Source organism: Pelophylax lessonae, assembly GCF_965119305.1.
Source record: "Pelophylax lessonae genome assembly, chromosome: 13".
NCBI classification, from domain to species: Eukaryota; Metazoa; Chordata; class Amphibia; order Anura; family Ranidae; genus Pelophylax; species Pelophylax lessonae.
The window spans coordinates 141,136,298-141,152,969 of record NC_138780.1 but is presented as its reverse complement, the minus strand read 5'-3'; the positions used below and the strand labels follow the sequence as shown (position 1 = coordinate 141,152,969).

General features: G+C 41.3%; 1 protein-coding gene across 1 annotated transcript in view; it reads left to right on the top strand.

Moving 5' to 3' along the window:
* TMEM260 (transmembrane protein 260) overlaps positions 1 to 16,672 on the top strand; it is a 126,918-nt gene that overhangs the window by 12,902 nt on the left and 97,344 nt on the right. The window contains exons 3-4 of the mRNA XM_082275619.1: positions 8,920 to 8,951; positions 15,829 to 15,980. Coding sequence (XP_082131745.1) covers positions 8,920 to 8,951; positions 15,829 to 15,980 — 184 coding nt within the window. The remainder of the gene's footprint in view (positions 1 to 8,919; positions 8,952 to 15,828; positions 15,981 to 16,672) is intronic.

The following is a 16,672-nucleotide window of genomic DNA, read 5'->3' as shown; positions in this document are numbered from 1 at the left end:
CTTACAGCAGGCCAGGGTGAAGTGAGGTCCAGGGTCCCCCATGTAGATCCCCCTCACCCTTGCCTACTGTAAGGGGGGTGATCTATATGGGGGACCTCACCTCACCCTGACCTGCTGTAAAGGAGGATCTATGGGGGACCTGCCCTGGCCTGCTCTAAAGGGGATCTATGGGGACCCTGCTTTAAAGGGGATCTATGCCATAGATCCCCCCTTTAGAGCAGGATCCCCATAGATCCCCTTAAGAGCAGACCAGGGTCCCCATAGATCCCCTTTAGAGCAGGCCAGGGTCCCCATAGATCACCCTTTAGAGAAATGTCCCCATAGATTATATGGGGACCATTCTCTAAAGGGGGATCTATGGGGACCCTGCTCTAAAAGGTGATCTATGGAGACCCTTCTCTAAAGGAAGTTCTATGGGGGACCCTGCGTAAAGGGGGATCTATTTAATTACATCAGTATTTTCATAACAAACAATACATGTGCTTAGGGGGTAAGGGTTTATTTAACTAATCTAGTGGAAGAGACTCAAGTGCTTAAATCCCATGGGTTAGGGGGGCGCAAATTACTTGCCTTGCCCCGGGTGCTGACAACCCACGCTACGCCACTGGTCATGCACTCCACAAATCTGGCCTTTAATGAAGAGTGGCAAGAAGAAAGCCATTGTTGAAAGAAAGCCATAAGAAGTTCAGTTTGCAGTTTGCGAGAAGCCATGTGGGAGACACAGAAAACCTGTGGAAGAAGGTGCACTGGTCAGATGAGACCAAAAGTTAACTTTTTGGCCTAAAAGAAAAACGCTATGTGTGGAAGAAAACTAACACTGCACATCACCCTGAACACACCATCCTCACTGTGTAACATGGTGGTGGAAGCATCATGTGATGGGGATGCTTTTCTTCAGCAGGGACAGGGAAGCTGGTCAGAGCTGATGGGAAGATGGATGGAGCCAAACACAAGGTAATCTTGGAAGAAAACTTGTTAGTCTGCAAAGACTTAGAGACTGGGCGGAGGTTTACCTTCCAGCAGGACAACGGCCTTAAACATACAGCCAGAACCACAATAGAATGGTTTCAATCAAAGCATATTCATGTGTTAGTATGGCCCAGTCAAAGTCCAGATCTAAATCCAATTAAGAATCTGTGGCAAAACTTGAAAATTGCTGTTCACGGACCAATCTGACACGGACGTCATCCAATCTGACAGAGCTTGAGCTATTTTGCAAAGAAGAATGGGCAAAAATGTCACTCTCTAGATGTGCAAAGCTGGTAGAGACATCACCAAAAAGATTTGCAACTGTAATTGCGGAGAAAGGTGGTTCTACAAAGTATTGCCTCAGGGGGGGGGGGGGGGTGAATACAAATAAACCCCACACTTTTTTCACAGATTTATTTAAAAAAACATTTGAAAACCATTTGTCATTTTCCTTCCACTTCACAATTATGTGCCACATTGTGTTGGTCTATCACATAAAATCCCAATAAAATACATTTACGTTTTTGGCTGTAACATCACAAGATCTGGAAAATTTTAAGGGGTATGAATAATTTTTCAAGACACTAGAAGTTTCTTTTATTGCAGAAGAGACATTCGGGTTGATTTACTAAAACCGGAGAGTGCAAAATCTGGTTCAGCTCTGCATAGAAACCAATCAGCTTGCAAGTTTTTTTTGTCAAAGCCTAAATTATAACTAAACGCATTTTTATTTATTTTTGGGTTTGGATAGCGGGTAGATGGAAAACCTGTCAGTTTTTATTGCTGTCTGTGACCTCCCTTAGGGAGATTCACCCTCTCTATTTGTCCTGTTTACCATTATCATTGACAGTAAAAGTAAAAGAAAATCCCAAATTTTGGGTTGTCCTCGGAAAAGTAATAGATGGGGACACTAGTTCTCGTGACCTAGAGGTCCCCAAAAAATTTCCTTAACCACTTCAATACAGTGCCCTTTTACCCCCTCCCTGCCCAGGCCAATTTTCAGCTTTCAGCGCTCTCACACTTTGACAATTGAGCGGTCATGCTACACTGTACCTATATTCAATTTTTATCATTGTTTTCACACAGATAGAGCTTTCTTTTGGTGGTATTTAATCACCGCTGAGTTTTTTATTTCTTACTAAAAAAAAGAAAGAAAAAAGACAGAAAATTTTGAAAAAAAAAGTTTTTCTTATTTTCTGTGAGTAAATCTTGAAAATTAAATAATTTTTCTCCTTCACTGATGTGTGCTGATGAGGCGGCACTGATGGGTACTGATAGGCTGTACTGATTAGGTGTCACTTATGGGCACTGATGAGGGGGCACTGATGAGGAGGTACTAATATGCCGCACTGATGGGCACTGGCGGGCCGATGATGAGCACTGGTGGGCAGCACTGATTGGCACTGACGGGCAGCACTGACGGGCAGCACAGATGAGCAGGCACTGATGGGCACTGACTGGCAGCACTATGGACACTGATTTTGGGCACTGTGGGCACTGATGGTGGCACTGTTTTTTCACTTTTCTACAATCAGGGCACTGATTACCTGTCCTGCACTCCCCTTTGAGTAGGAACCGCTGATCGGCTCTCCTCGCCACACACGCTGACAGAGTGAGGCGAGTAGAGCCGATAAACGACACTTCCTCATTTACATGTGACCGGCTGTGATTGGACACTGCCGATCACATGGGTAAAGAGCCACGTCATTGGCTCATTACCAAAATCGGGGTTGCGCTGTGTCCTAGCAATACGGCACGGCCACGATCGCCACACTGCGTGCCCCCACAAGAGAGGCCGTTCTGGGGTGCTGTGATATGATGTCATCCCAGAACGAGAGCCACACCGCTCCACCGTCATTTGACGGTGGGCGGGCGGTAAGTAGTTAATTTGCAGGGTTTTACTCTCACTTCCTGTTTGGCTATGGGACAAGAAGTGGAGAAAAATCTCCGCAATGGGACACAAATTACAAAAAAAGATCTGACTATAACGCTCCCTTACTCTATCCAAAATGAAAACAATTATTTTGCACATAGTTCTTTAACTTGAACAAGCTGAAGTTAGAAGCTGATTGGCTACCATGCAGAGCTGCACCAAATTTTGCACTCTCCAGTTTTAGTAAATCAATCCCATTCTATGTTTTTTCTGCAATACAGCGCCTGCCTGTGCATGGATTTGGGACAGCAGGACTTTAGTTCTGAATGCTTTGGCTGTATAGGCGGCCCACAGGTTCACTTTAAAAAGCAGAAGACCAAGGTGATTTCATGCTGATAACTGAACCAGTGTAAAATAAAACTGCAACTGCGGTCCCCCTAAAACTTGCAGGGCTGTGTGACTTGACACCTGATCTGCATACTGTACTCATTTCCAAATATTTGACTCCAAAACATTGAAACCATTGGATCAATAGGAAGCCAGGCAACTTGCATTTTTTTATAAGTAAAGGCCAGCAGTGCAGCCTTTGTCATTCTCACAGCACACTTCAGGGTGGACAGACCCTGTAAATAAGCCAATGCATGTTGTGCAAGACTGATTAAACTGCCCAGAGTAGACAGCCTTTGTCATTTTCCGATATTCAAGTCTACGTCTAGTGAGCAAACTGTTCCGTCTCCCACTGCAATAATGCTAAAAAGGTATTTTTTTTCTTGAAGGCAACAAAAAAAATCCATAAAATGATTTAATGCTCGTTTTGTTTTGTTTGATTTATTCGTAGGGAGCAGTTTTTTTTCTTTGGGGGGGCAGTGGGGCTATACTGTTTGACTGATGTGTTGGAGATCTTTGTGAATATATAACAACAGCGCTCCGTCACGAAAAAATATTACAGTATGTCAATATTCACAGTGGACAGAATAGCAAGCCACCGTGGTGTTTTCAGAGGTAATGATTAACATTACGCTTATTTAAATAATGCATAATTACCACAGAGAGAAAGACTTAACCTGGAACGAGTCTTTAGAGAAAATTGTAGCTAGTGTATTGTTTACTTACATTAGTCTAAAATGTCTGCAGCCACTTCCCAGGCTGACGGATAATTATTGCTTGCAGCACTACGCAGTCTGGACGGCAAGTTCCAACCAGGCTTGATGTGATCTTTCATTTTTGCTTCACTTTTATAACTAGAAGAGATTGCAATTTTATTATTATTATTTTTCTTGCACCTGACTATTTTTTTTAGGTACTAGATAATTTATTTATTGTAAATTTCTGTTTTAAATCAGCCATTATTAACCCTGGGCTCTGTGGAACCCTAGTGTTCATCCAGAGGTTGCTAGGGGTTCATTGAGCTGTGGCTAATTGACCTCTCATCTGAGAGTACTTGCGTAATTTTGTAGCCAATGCCACTTGGCAGAGCAAGCAGTAAGTCATCAGTTATCTTTTTATCAGTCTGTAAAGTTGGCATTCTTACACTGACTGGCACTGTAAGGGGCATTATTTTCACTGACCCCAAAATATATGGTATATTCTTTCAACCGACCTCCAGAGGTTGCTAGGGTTTTTTTTTTTACATTTTGGCTAATTGACCTCTCATCTGAACATGACAAAACTGAATGATCTGAGGCATACACAGTGATCTACCTCCATCTATCTATCTATGTGTAGCAAGGTTTCCAGACCTGTGGCCTGATGTGGGTCTGCCATTAGTACCTGTACTTTCCCCAGCCCATGTGAGCTGTGACCCTGGGTGTGACAACTGAAGCAGCGACAACTCCAGCATCTTTGTTTGTGGTCTTTTATTGATTTTGTAGGGGATAGGAGAAGGGAATGAGTGGGATACTCCTTGAGGCTTATCTATACACAATTGGGACTTTATCCTTGAAAAATGCCCGTTGGCGCTTCCTTGACGCCAGCCAACGCTCACTAACGCTGAGAATACCTTGATGAACACAGAAGTGCTGAATCCTCGACTTTTAGTCCAGAAGATCCAGGACTGAATACTTTAGAACTCCTGACTCTGTCTGACTATATAATTCGCTGAATACTGTCCTCCGCTTTGGTCAGCTTGAGGTAGTATGAAGTAGAACTCTGTTTAGCTATGCAGACAACTGACACACACTCTGTACAATTCAGGGACTACTGCAGGTGCCCCCTTGCACTTGAATTCTTCAGGGTCCACTCACTATGCACCCCCTGTGTAACTTCAGGGTCCTCAACCTAGGCACCCTGTTTACAGCTTGCTGACACTGGATCCTAGAACCTCTTCCGGAGTGGTCCCCTCTGACACTAGGCAGACCCCCAGGGTCAATCCGCACTACTCACGACCTGTGTAGGCTTTCCTGGGACTGGACCCCTCTCTCTCTCCGCAGGCTCTCGGCACACCGGATCCCCTCAGCTCACTCTGGACAATCAGGCGACACCCCGAGACATCCAACGTTCTCAGGCAGGAGGAGAGACAGCCGCACTCTCCTTCCTGGGACTCTGCTCCCGCCAAAGACACCCTGTCATGTACTTCCCCCAAACTTATACCCACTCCCAGAATCCTTTGCAGCCTAATCTGCCTTCTGGGGTAGTTACAAGCTGGGATGTGTCCCCTGATTGGGCTTCCCACACTGCCCTATGGGAAGCCTCTCACAGGAGCCAGTGGGGATACTTCTCCCCTCAGCAGGCACATCTGGAAGCCCTAACACCCTACCTAACAAATCACAGCCCTTCTGTTAGGCAGACAAGGCCCACTATATCTCTACCTAGCACCTACCTGTAGGGTGCTACATATATATATATACAAAACAAGGCAATGGTCATGGGACTTTAAATGAGGTAGGTCACTAGATAGATGCAACTTAAGTACAAATAATGATTTATTGCAAATTCCATAATAAACAATTATGCATTAGAATGATTTGCATTGGTGATACAACTATAAACAGTAACAATTACCATAGGGAAATCCATATATGATAAAACACCATATGTATAATAATGTTCAAAAAATTCCATAGTAAAATACATAGTTGTCTGTAAATGACAGATATATCCTGGCATCTCTGGAGCTCTATGTGTTTCATGGATCCTAGTAAGGTCCCCTTATCAGGAGTTTGATGCAAAAAAGTGCCTATAAATAGGTAAAAATAATCTCTCATGTAAGTTGAGATGTAGAAAGGAGATGTAATGTATGGTACTCCACAAATAAAAGGGAGGATGTCAAACGAGTAGCCTTACTACTTACATGTGGGCTCAAAGAATGGGCCCAGCATCTGAGAGGGGAAGTGTTGGTCCCTCCACTTCCCCCTCTCAGATGCTTTTTTATATCTCATCTGATCATACCTGCATATGTCCATGGCCAACGTCTCCTGACTGAGCCAGTGGCATGACACCAGCGATCTTAGTGGATTGTAAAGATGTCATTCTTCCCATTGACCTCCAATGTGAGGCACATTTTTCCTCTCAGTGAATAATATGTAAGAAGTCCTCTTTCTCATTGACCATAATGTATGGGGTCACTTCTTCAATGACCATAGATCTAACATGACTGTTCAGTGAACACTAATGTTAGGAGGCATTTCTCCACTGGCCACCAATGTAAGAGTGTCTTTCTGTGGTTCTTTTGTGACATTATTAGTGTTATACTGTTTTACTTACCTGCACAGATCAGTCCTGATCCTCCTCTTCCCCGGTCCCCTGTTAACGTTTTGGGCTCCTCCTCCCTGCAGAGTGCCCCCGTAGCAAGCTGCTTGCTATGGGGGCACTTGAGCGTGCTCACTCCTAAACCACCTCTGTATGTCTATGGGACATACAGAGCTTGGCTCAGTCCCAACCCCTGCTCCCTCCTCCCTGGCCAATGAGGAGGCAGAGACCCAGCAGAGCAGCGGCTCCCATGCAAATCGCTAGATCTGTCGGGCTCAAGTAAGTATTGAGGAGATGGGGGGGGGGGGGGTCTGTGGCGAAAACCTTCTGCCTTTAGAACCACTTTAATTTTGTGAGTGGTACTGACAATAATTTTTTGATCTAAGCACAAACTTGTTAAGAATGATCTACCTTGGATGTTAGATACTATAATTATGCCACATTCACTATTCTTTTTCCTAATAGATCTGAAACTTACTGATCATGCTAATATATCATGAACTGTAGATATCATTTTTAGCTGGGGTTCCCTGAGACCTTAAAAATATTTTGAATATTCTCCTGGGGTAAAAATGCTGTTTTTAAATTGTTTCTAAACCCAATAATACTTAATCCTATTAGTCCTTAGATGTGGTGGCTGCATTCATTTTTTTCCCAAGGAATTTCTTATTGTAGTTTCATCTGCTGACCATACCAGTATCACACTTGCAAAGTGCATATTCTATTTGCCTTTAGTAAATCTACCCATATTGTCACCCTAGCAAGGACTATGGAACCCCCTCCCCTCCTCCCCATAATATAGGGGAATGTGTTTTGTAGTTCATGGAAATAGCAGGAAGCAATGATTGCTAGTTATAACAGGCTGAAAGCACAGGGAGTTATCAGCTCACCAGACTTTTGGCAGGAACAACAGGGATCTTTGCACATATTGAACACGTACAACAATACACTTTCACTGTTTTTTTTTTTTTTAACAGACCAAAAGCGAGCAAATAATAGTTTATTTGGTAAGGTTTACATAAACCTAAAACTGTATTTTAGGGACTACAAGTAAACACTCGACAGTTCTAATTATATTACCGAAAACCTGGCCCACATCTGGAGTTAGACATGTGCAATTTGTTTTGTTCCGAATGTAATAGTAACGAATTTCGTTTTGTATATTTGTTTTCTAAATAATTACAAATTTTCAAAACAATTTGAATTTGTATCAGTCGAAAAATGATGGAAGGGGATTGAAGAATAGCTGGGTGTTAAGGAGCAGGTCGGGAAGCCGGCCGCCGCATCCTCGACAACTGATGACTCCTCAGCTGTCAGCGGGCTTTCCCGCTGACAGATGAATGTAAACAAAAGAATGGCAGCAATGAAATATGCAAAAACTAACAGCGTGGGGCCCCCCTCGATCTATATCAGGCCCTTGTCAGGCTTTGCTGCTATCCAGGACTCCATTAAATATATTTTTCTTCACTTGACAAAGACTTTGGTATTTTTTTTTTTAAGCAGAGTGGGGGACGACTATAAGAACGCTGAGAGGAAATTTTCTTGATATCAGTTAAACCCAAAAGGGGTCCTTATCCCTATGAAGACAAGGATCTTCACCAACACACCTTGATATTATGATCTCCTTATTTTGTATGCACGTAAAGAAACTGGCATCCTAAACACACATTTCAGGACCTTGCAGGATGCTTGAGACTTGTGATGCCTGTTTCTTTATATGAAAAAGGACAAGATTATCATTATACCAAGATCTGCTGGTGAAGATCCTTATTATTCTATGATTGTATAGTAGTGCCATCCACCAATTCACTTTAGCATCCTGCATGAACTAAAGACAACCCTGCAACGTATGCGAAGGATACAATATAACTTTTCAAGGGTTCCTTACAATTTCCTACTTTATTCAAATAAAAAAAAAATAAAAATAAAAATGTAAACATTTTTTTGGCTTGATACACTTTAACCAATAGCAATGGTGTTGCTGAAGTCACAATGAAAATTAGTTTTTGATTTGTTGCTGTGGGTTACTGCTCTTTCCACATAACTGTTTTTATGTCATGGAATGTTTACATCTTATATAGCTGTATGCGTGCATTTATGTGAATATATACAGTACATTTTGTGTTAAATGGAAACATTTCTGTTTGTAAGTCTTTTTTTTTCTTGAAATAATAATGCAACATGGTATATTTATGAAATGCTTCTCTGTTCAACTAAATGGAAAGTGGGAGGAATTTCTGAGAAAATTTCATGCTGCTAAATCTCGCTAGATTTATTTTTATCAAGTCAAATTAATGCAAAATCCCAGTGCAAGCCTTTGAATTTGGGGAACTTTGGAGGAGGGTCACTCCCTAATGGTAATTATTGGTTTTACATTTATTTTTTCACAGGGGAACTGATCACAGCCGCATATGAGCTTGGAGTAAGTATTAATTTTATTGTTTAATCAATGCTCTCATTAACAGTTTTAGGAATTAGGCAAGTTTAATTAAGCATGGAGCAAAGTAGATTAATTTATTTTCAAATCACGGTTTTACCAACTTATAAGTACAGTATGCCACAATTTACTTTAAGTTTTAAATCCAATTAAACAAAATTATAAAGCAAAGATTTTACTGTATATACAGTTGCATGGCTTATTATCAACCCAAAATTTGGATAAGCTGGGGAGAATGAACTAAATCGGGTTAACAGTTTTAATAAGTTTTATTATTTAATAAACTTAATTATGGTGTCATGATCCATTTAGGTAAGACTCAAAGTCTGTTAAAGTGGCACTAATCTGGAGACAGTGTGGTCCTCACAAGTATTCAATGGTAGTGGTTTGGTGGAGGGGCATTCCCAATATAAGAACAATATAGGTCATAGGCTAAATATAAATCTGGCCAATTAAGGAATGATGATTATACATGTTTGATTAATGTGCGGTATTTACAAGCAGTGTAACTACAGAAAGATATAGTAACTCCTCTGTTTGACAGCCACATTAACCATCTATACTTAGGAAGGTGTGGATAAGGGGCACTGAATCCCAGAGTCTTTCTGAGCCTTAAGTGCAGAGTGTAGAGTATATTGGGTAGAGTTGAATGACCTTGGTAACGCAGCTCTAATGAAGGGGCCTCCAGGAGTTACCATGGGTGAAATTCAAGCAGTGTTGGAAGAGAAATTGTGCCAAATCAATGGTTGAGAGTCCAGAATATATTTATATTCTTATAAAAATCTGAATAGACAAGCCAACATGTTTTGGGGCTACTGAGGTTACTTCTTCATCAGGGTTCAATGTACTAAGTGAAATACAAAAGTGCTGGATTCAAAATGGTTAGGATGATTTTGGGATTGTTGGCATTTAAAGTAGGCTCTTCCGGTAGGTTTTAGCAGTCTATTTAGACCCATATAGGTCTAATGTAAATCTAGGTATAAAATTACAAATTATGAGGTTTTTTTTTTAACGTAAATAAATATTTGCAAACAGTGTAACTACAGAAGAATTTAGCATTTCTTTGGTTAATTTTACATGGAGGCATACAGTCATGCCCAAAAATATTGGCATCCCTGCATTTCCATCAGATAATGCATCACTTCGCTCAGAAAATTGTTGCAATTACAAATGTTTTGGCATTCTCATATTTATTTTGTTTTATTGGTATGACACAAAAAAAGTGGAGAAACAAAAAGCCAAATCTGACACATTCCACGCAAAACTCCAAAAATGGACTGGACAAAATTATTGGCACCTTCAATTTAATAGTTGTTAGCACACCCCTTGGAAAAAAAATAGCTGAAATCAACCAATTCCTGTAACCATCAATGAGTTTTTTATACCTCTCTACTGGAATTTTGGACCACACTTCTTTCACCAACTGATCCAGACCTCTCATTTTTAAAGGGATCCTTTTTCCCAACTGCTGTTTTGAGATCTCTCCACAGGAGCTCTATGGAATGTAGATCTGGACTTATTGCTGGCCAGTTCAGTCTTCAGCGCTAAACCATTTCTAGGTGCTTTTTGACATGTGCTTTGGGTCGTTGTCCTGCTGATTTCTAAATTGTCAGCGCCTGTTAATTGTGAGTTTAATTACAAATTACAGGGGAATCACAAACTTGGAATGCAATTATTTCTTACAATTTTGAGAAGGTGCCAATAATTTTGGCCAGTCCATTTTTGGAGTTTTGCATGGAATGTGTCAGATTTGGCTTTTTGTTTCTCCACTTTTTTTTGTGTGTCATACCAATATAAACAAAAGAAATACACATGAGAATGCCTAAACATTTGTAATTGCAACAATTTTCTGGGCGAAGTGGTGCATTATCTGTCAGAAACACAGGGGTGCTAATATTTTTGGCCATGACTGTATGTGTTACAAATAACATTGGGAATTCAGATCCTGACACCACAGGACCCACACAGGGTTGTCTAATGTTCACAATTTTTAAGTAAGGGCTCTTTCACAAGGACGCTTTCCGTATGTCTATAAATCGCCCCATCCGTTTGCGGGTGATTTACGGACATAATGAATGTCTATGGGATTGCGGATGTCAGCGGATGACCATCCGCTGACATCCGATTTCCTTCCTTTCAGTTCTGTTCCGTTTTTTGGAACGGAAACAGAACCCTATTTTTCCTCCGTTTAAAAAAACGGAAAGGAAGCAAAATCGGATGTCAGCGGTGTCATCCGCTGACATCCGCAATGCCCATAGACTTACATTATGTCTGTAAATCACCCGCAAATAGATGGGGTGATTTACGGACATATGGAGCGGATGACACAAATGTCATCCGCTCCGTGGAAAAAAAAAAAAAAGGACCAGAGCCAGAAAACTGAACGGCCGTGTGAAAGAGCCCTAAAACTCCTGTTTTTGATGTGCAAAATACAATCCCCTCCAGGGGAAAACCATGCTTTACATGCATTTTTGCTGCAGAATCTCACCTTATATTTCTGAACTGAAGTTACTATATCCTGTCTTGAACTGAATGGGGAAGTATTGCTTTGATTATTAATGCCTGAACATTCTCTGTGAAATAATGCGAAAAGTAGCACTATGTTCATATGTTTAGCAGCAAAATCTTTAAAAATACCTTTCAAAAAGTAATTTCTATAGCAGGGGGTGGCAGCAATTTGACTTCCTGCTTTGTGTAGGCTTTTTGGCAAAGCAAGAAATTTATATTTCTAGGGAAAATTTAGCATTTAACCAGCATACAGAACACCCTCAGTTTTACATATTTCATGGGAGTTTCCTTTTAATTTTTGCCACACCAAGAAATCACAGCTGCTACAGATTATGATTAGTATTTTATTGGTATTTTTAATATGTTCCCCCAGTAGAAATTCAGATGGCCCTAAAAACCTGAAAAGGGCTATTATCCGTTCTAATTCTTATCCAAAATGGAAAAAAGGCTTTGGGTATTTTGGATATACTGTATGTCAACTTCAAATATTACCATGCAATATAATGACTAAACTGTTATTAATACAGAATCAGGGCCATCTTTAACACAGGGCAAAAGGGGAGGCTGCCCTGGGCCCAGTCATTGTTATGGGGCCCAAGTCCACTTGCCCTTGAGCCAACACTGCTTGCAAATAGTTGATAAGTGGATTCGGGAGGGCCCAAGAAAAAGTTTGCCCAGGGTCCAATCTATATTAAAGATGCCGCTCTACAGAATAAATATTGTACATTAATTCCCAGGTGTCTGACATGACATTCAGGAACCCACCCTGAGGCCCCCCAAAAATAGTTGAAGTGTCCAAATAATACATAGGTCATACAGGTTCCGAATGATCAGGGCCACATTTAATTTTTTGTGTTTTAGTGCAGTGTGTAATACAAAAAATCCTACTTTGCATCTTTTAAACAGTTTAAATGGAGCAACATCTAAAACACTTGTCAACCATAATACATAACAAAAATTACTGTATTAATATAGCTAAACACATATTTGAAGGTTCCAGAATGGCAAACTGACTCCTGGGGGAACCTATGGAAAGTGCACTGACAACTGGGGCCGCAGTATAAAGAACAACAAACCTCTTTAAAGCTGGGCTCCAGGAATTTAACTACTTTGTAAAAAGTGCAGGCATACTATGAGTTAAGCCCAGTGAGGTGCACACCACCTCCTCAGCTTACTTTTATTATTTACATCTGACAGGTTTATGGAGCTCCTGGAAGATATACTTCCGGGAGCTCTGACGCTGGACCTTCTGTTATCGGCTACTTCAGTTGCAGAGTCAGTGCAGCTTCTATGTCTGTCCCATAACTTTTCCTGCCCAGTCACAGAAGCCTTGGTATTATGTGAACTCATTCAAGGTACAAAGGCTTCTGCAAATGGGAGGCTTGGCCAGAGATGCTGTGTGTGCTTCTCTCCTCTCAGAGCCCCAAGTGTCTCCTCCAGGAGCTCCATAAACCTGTGAGATGTAAATAATACAGATGAGTTCAGTAGGTTGGATGCACCTCTTTGGACTTAAATGAAAGCATGCCTGCACATTTATCAAAGTGGTTGAATTCCCAGAATTCAGCTTTAACTATGACACTAAAATGATTTTAGAAAAGTCTGTTATTGTAGCCTGATGTACTAGGTCACTCTCCACAGAAACACAAATTGGGGATTGACAGTTTGAGTGCCCACAGCAACTTTCATTTCTCTGTATGTGAGCCTGAGGGTCTGTATCGCCAGGCATTTGTTCGTGTCAATAGGGCCTTTCACTCCCATATAAGTCTATACGACTGCAGGCGACTCTTCTTGAAGTCCATCAAAAGCAGAAAAACTGCAGGTCAAATGCACCTGTCAATGTACTCTAAATCATCAGAAATGTTGCAAACTGATACCAAGGACATAAACTCAAAGCCTGTCAACAAATACCTTAACAAAGCTTAAAAAAGTGTCTATGTGCCCTACAAACACACCTAGGCATACCTCCCAAATTTCTGGGACTGCAAAAAAGGACCCATTTAGGCACATAATATGAAGGCAAAGGGCTCTTCCCTGCCATGCCCCCAGTTATGCTAACTATGAAAAATTTATGGAAAAAGATGATTGGGTAAACCCACAGGTGTTTTTTTTTTTTTTTTTACCCCTATTGAAAAGGTTGACTGAAAGTTTAAAGTAGCATCTTTGGTGTTTAAAGCTTAAGTTTATGTATGGGCTATTTTGCATTACTAAACTTCAGGTTTAAATAGTACATTAAAAAAAAAAACTATATACCAGAACAAAGAGGGACAGCTATGGAGGAAAGAGGGACAGAAAAATATGGTTCCACTGCAAGTACCATCCTTCTAAATGAGGGACAGTAAAAGTGATTCTTTAGTGTGTGTGGTGATGGGTTTCAATGGGCTAATGCAGTATGCTTTGAGATGTTTGAAATGCTTCTGAGATCACTTAGAATTTATTGCAGGCGCAGTTGCCTTGCTTAAAGTGGTTGTAAACCTCAGTCATGAATTTTAAACTGACCACATATATCTATAATGTTTACTTATCTCTACCCCAAGCTCTTAAGTGTCGTTTCTCTCTGGTACTTCATTCCTCTGTTATCAGCATATGTCACTTCTGAGAAGTTTTCCCAACACCAGTTCCCATTTTTGTTGGGGAGGGAGATGAGCACGGAGCGTGTCTATTCAGAATACAGCTCTGCATGTTCATTGGTTTCTCTGCTTATGTGGAGGGGAGGTGTGTCCCCTTCCTCCAATCGGCTCTCACAAAGTGTATAAGAGCTGTTACTGAAGCTCTCCACCCCCTCCTCTGTACTCTTCACAAATGCATAATGATTTTATCCCAAATCTGCACTTTTGCAGGCTTGTAGACAAGAGAATACTGCAAATAAACAAGTAAAACGTATGTAGGAGGATTTGTTTAATCTCTGTGTATCATCTGAGGCTATTTACTTCACTGGGTACATGAGAGGGTTTACAACCACTTTAAGATACATTCGCATAAACTTTTATAAGAAGTTCTAAAAGAAAAAGTTCTAAGGAAAAACAAAAGGCTGTCATAGTTGGCTCTTACCCCAATCCTTATGTTATGGTTCTGTAGCGCAGACCTTTTACCTGGTCCTGCTGTTTAATCCTGATGCTAATTTAGTGAAAAGCAGCCAGTTACAAGGTATTTTCAGCTGGTGCACAGGTGTTCCCTCAGTCTTTCACACAGCGAGCAGACAGCTAGTGTTTTTTTTGTCATTTTAATTGTTTGAAGAACTTCGATAGGGATTAGGGTGGGCCTTGGGATGCCCAGAACTAGCTGACTTGATCATGGACATGATCTAGAAAACCAATAACTTTATAGAATGGTCAACTATGTAGAAAAATGCAAACAATTCAGCACAGGGGGAATCCCACAGTGGAAACAACCCTGGCCAGCAGGATTGGAACAGTCCCTCCAACAAAGAGGGGCGCAATGGCAACAGTCTCTCTCCCAGGATTTCTCTCAGGCCTACTCCGCTGTGTCACTGGCTACTTGGATGCCTCCTTCTAGTATCAGCTGACACTGCACCATGAGCCTCCCAACAAGATCCTCACTAAACGTTGTCTCCGCTTTTCAGCTTTTTTTTGGAAAAACGTCTGCTCCCTCCTCTGCCAGAACCACTCAGAGCTTCTTGCAGACTCTCAAAGGCCTTGGAAGGTTTAAGGGTCACTCTCCAGCAGGCAAATGATCCTGCTGTTCCATGCTCCGGACATTATCTGCACCTCTCAGCCCCCTGCTGGTCACTGACCCAACCAGGGATTAAATGAGGCTGTATACATGATCAGCCCAGACTCTACGTTCTGATATTTTGATTCCCAAAATAACAAAATGTACCTATAATTTCTTAGCACCTAACTAGGAGGCTGCTACAGTTACAACAGGAGGAAAACTTACACTAGATGATACAGTATTTTCACCTACCTTGAGGAAAAAAAGTCCCCAACATACTGTACCTCCATCCTGCAGAAACCTTACTGATAGTGCAATTCAATGTTTAATAGCTCCGACACCCCATAGCTCTTATTAGCATCAGGTGCATGCATCAAGTTGAGGATGGGATCTGGGTAGGCTGGTTATAATTTTCCATAGCAAGACCCAATCTTTCACTTCTACAACTAGCTTATGTACTTGTAACAGTACTATAGAGTGCCAGATATAGCAAATACTAATTTTTCTTGTTATTTAAAAAATTCAGGCCTACAGACATCAGTGGCAAAATAGACTGAATAAGATTGCCAGATGACTTCATCTAGTGGAATCTATAAGGATGGACTGTACAGCTTTAACAGGACGAATGCCTAAGCTAAAGTGTATTCCCTTCCAGTTGAATTTATTTTTCTCTTTTCTCCAGGTTGCTCATCCTCCTGGATATCCCCTGTTTACGCTGCTCGCTAAGGCAGCAATGGTTTTGATACCAATTGGCTCCATAGCATATCGCGTCAATTTTCTTTGTGGTCTGTTTGGAGCAGCAGCTGCATCTCTGTTGTTTAGTTCAACATTCAGGTACTACTATTCATTATTTATAATTTTTAGGATCAATACAGATAAGGTCACTACAAGCATCTTCACAAAAGCATCATAATGCCTAGTGTTTTTCTGGGCTGCCATTTTACTTCTAAGATAAATGTCTGCTGTAATGCCCTTATGGTGTTGCTGAGCACTGTTGCACAAATTATTGGGCACAGTCTGTGTTGTAATGCTTTCCTATGCCTGCTAAGAGACATTTGAGCACCAACAAACCCCGTCTGTGTGTTACAGACTGTGTTTAACCATCAATGTGAATGCAGGTTGTTGGACGGACGTGGATTACTATAGCTCAGACCTAGCCATTCTGCTGTAGGGTGCCTGATTTTAAAAGCTTGGAAGTGCTTTATGGTTTGGTTTGATTTTGGAGCGTGCAATGAATGGCTGTAGAGGTTCAAATTAAATTCTGTAGTCCTAGAGTAAAAAGTATCCTCCACAGTCCTCCCTGCAGAGGTCAGAAGTCCATTCATACTGCAGTCCTACAGTAAAGTATCTTCCACAGTCCTCCCTGCAGAGGTCAGAAGTCCATTCATACTGCAGTCCTAGAGTAAAGTATCCTTCACAGTCCTCCCTGCAGAGGTCAGTAGTCCATTTATACTGCAGTCCTAGAGTAAAGTATCCTCCACAGTCCTCCCTGCAGAGGTCAGAAGTCCATTCATACTGCAGTCCTA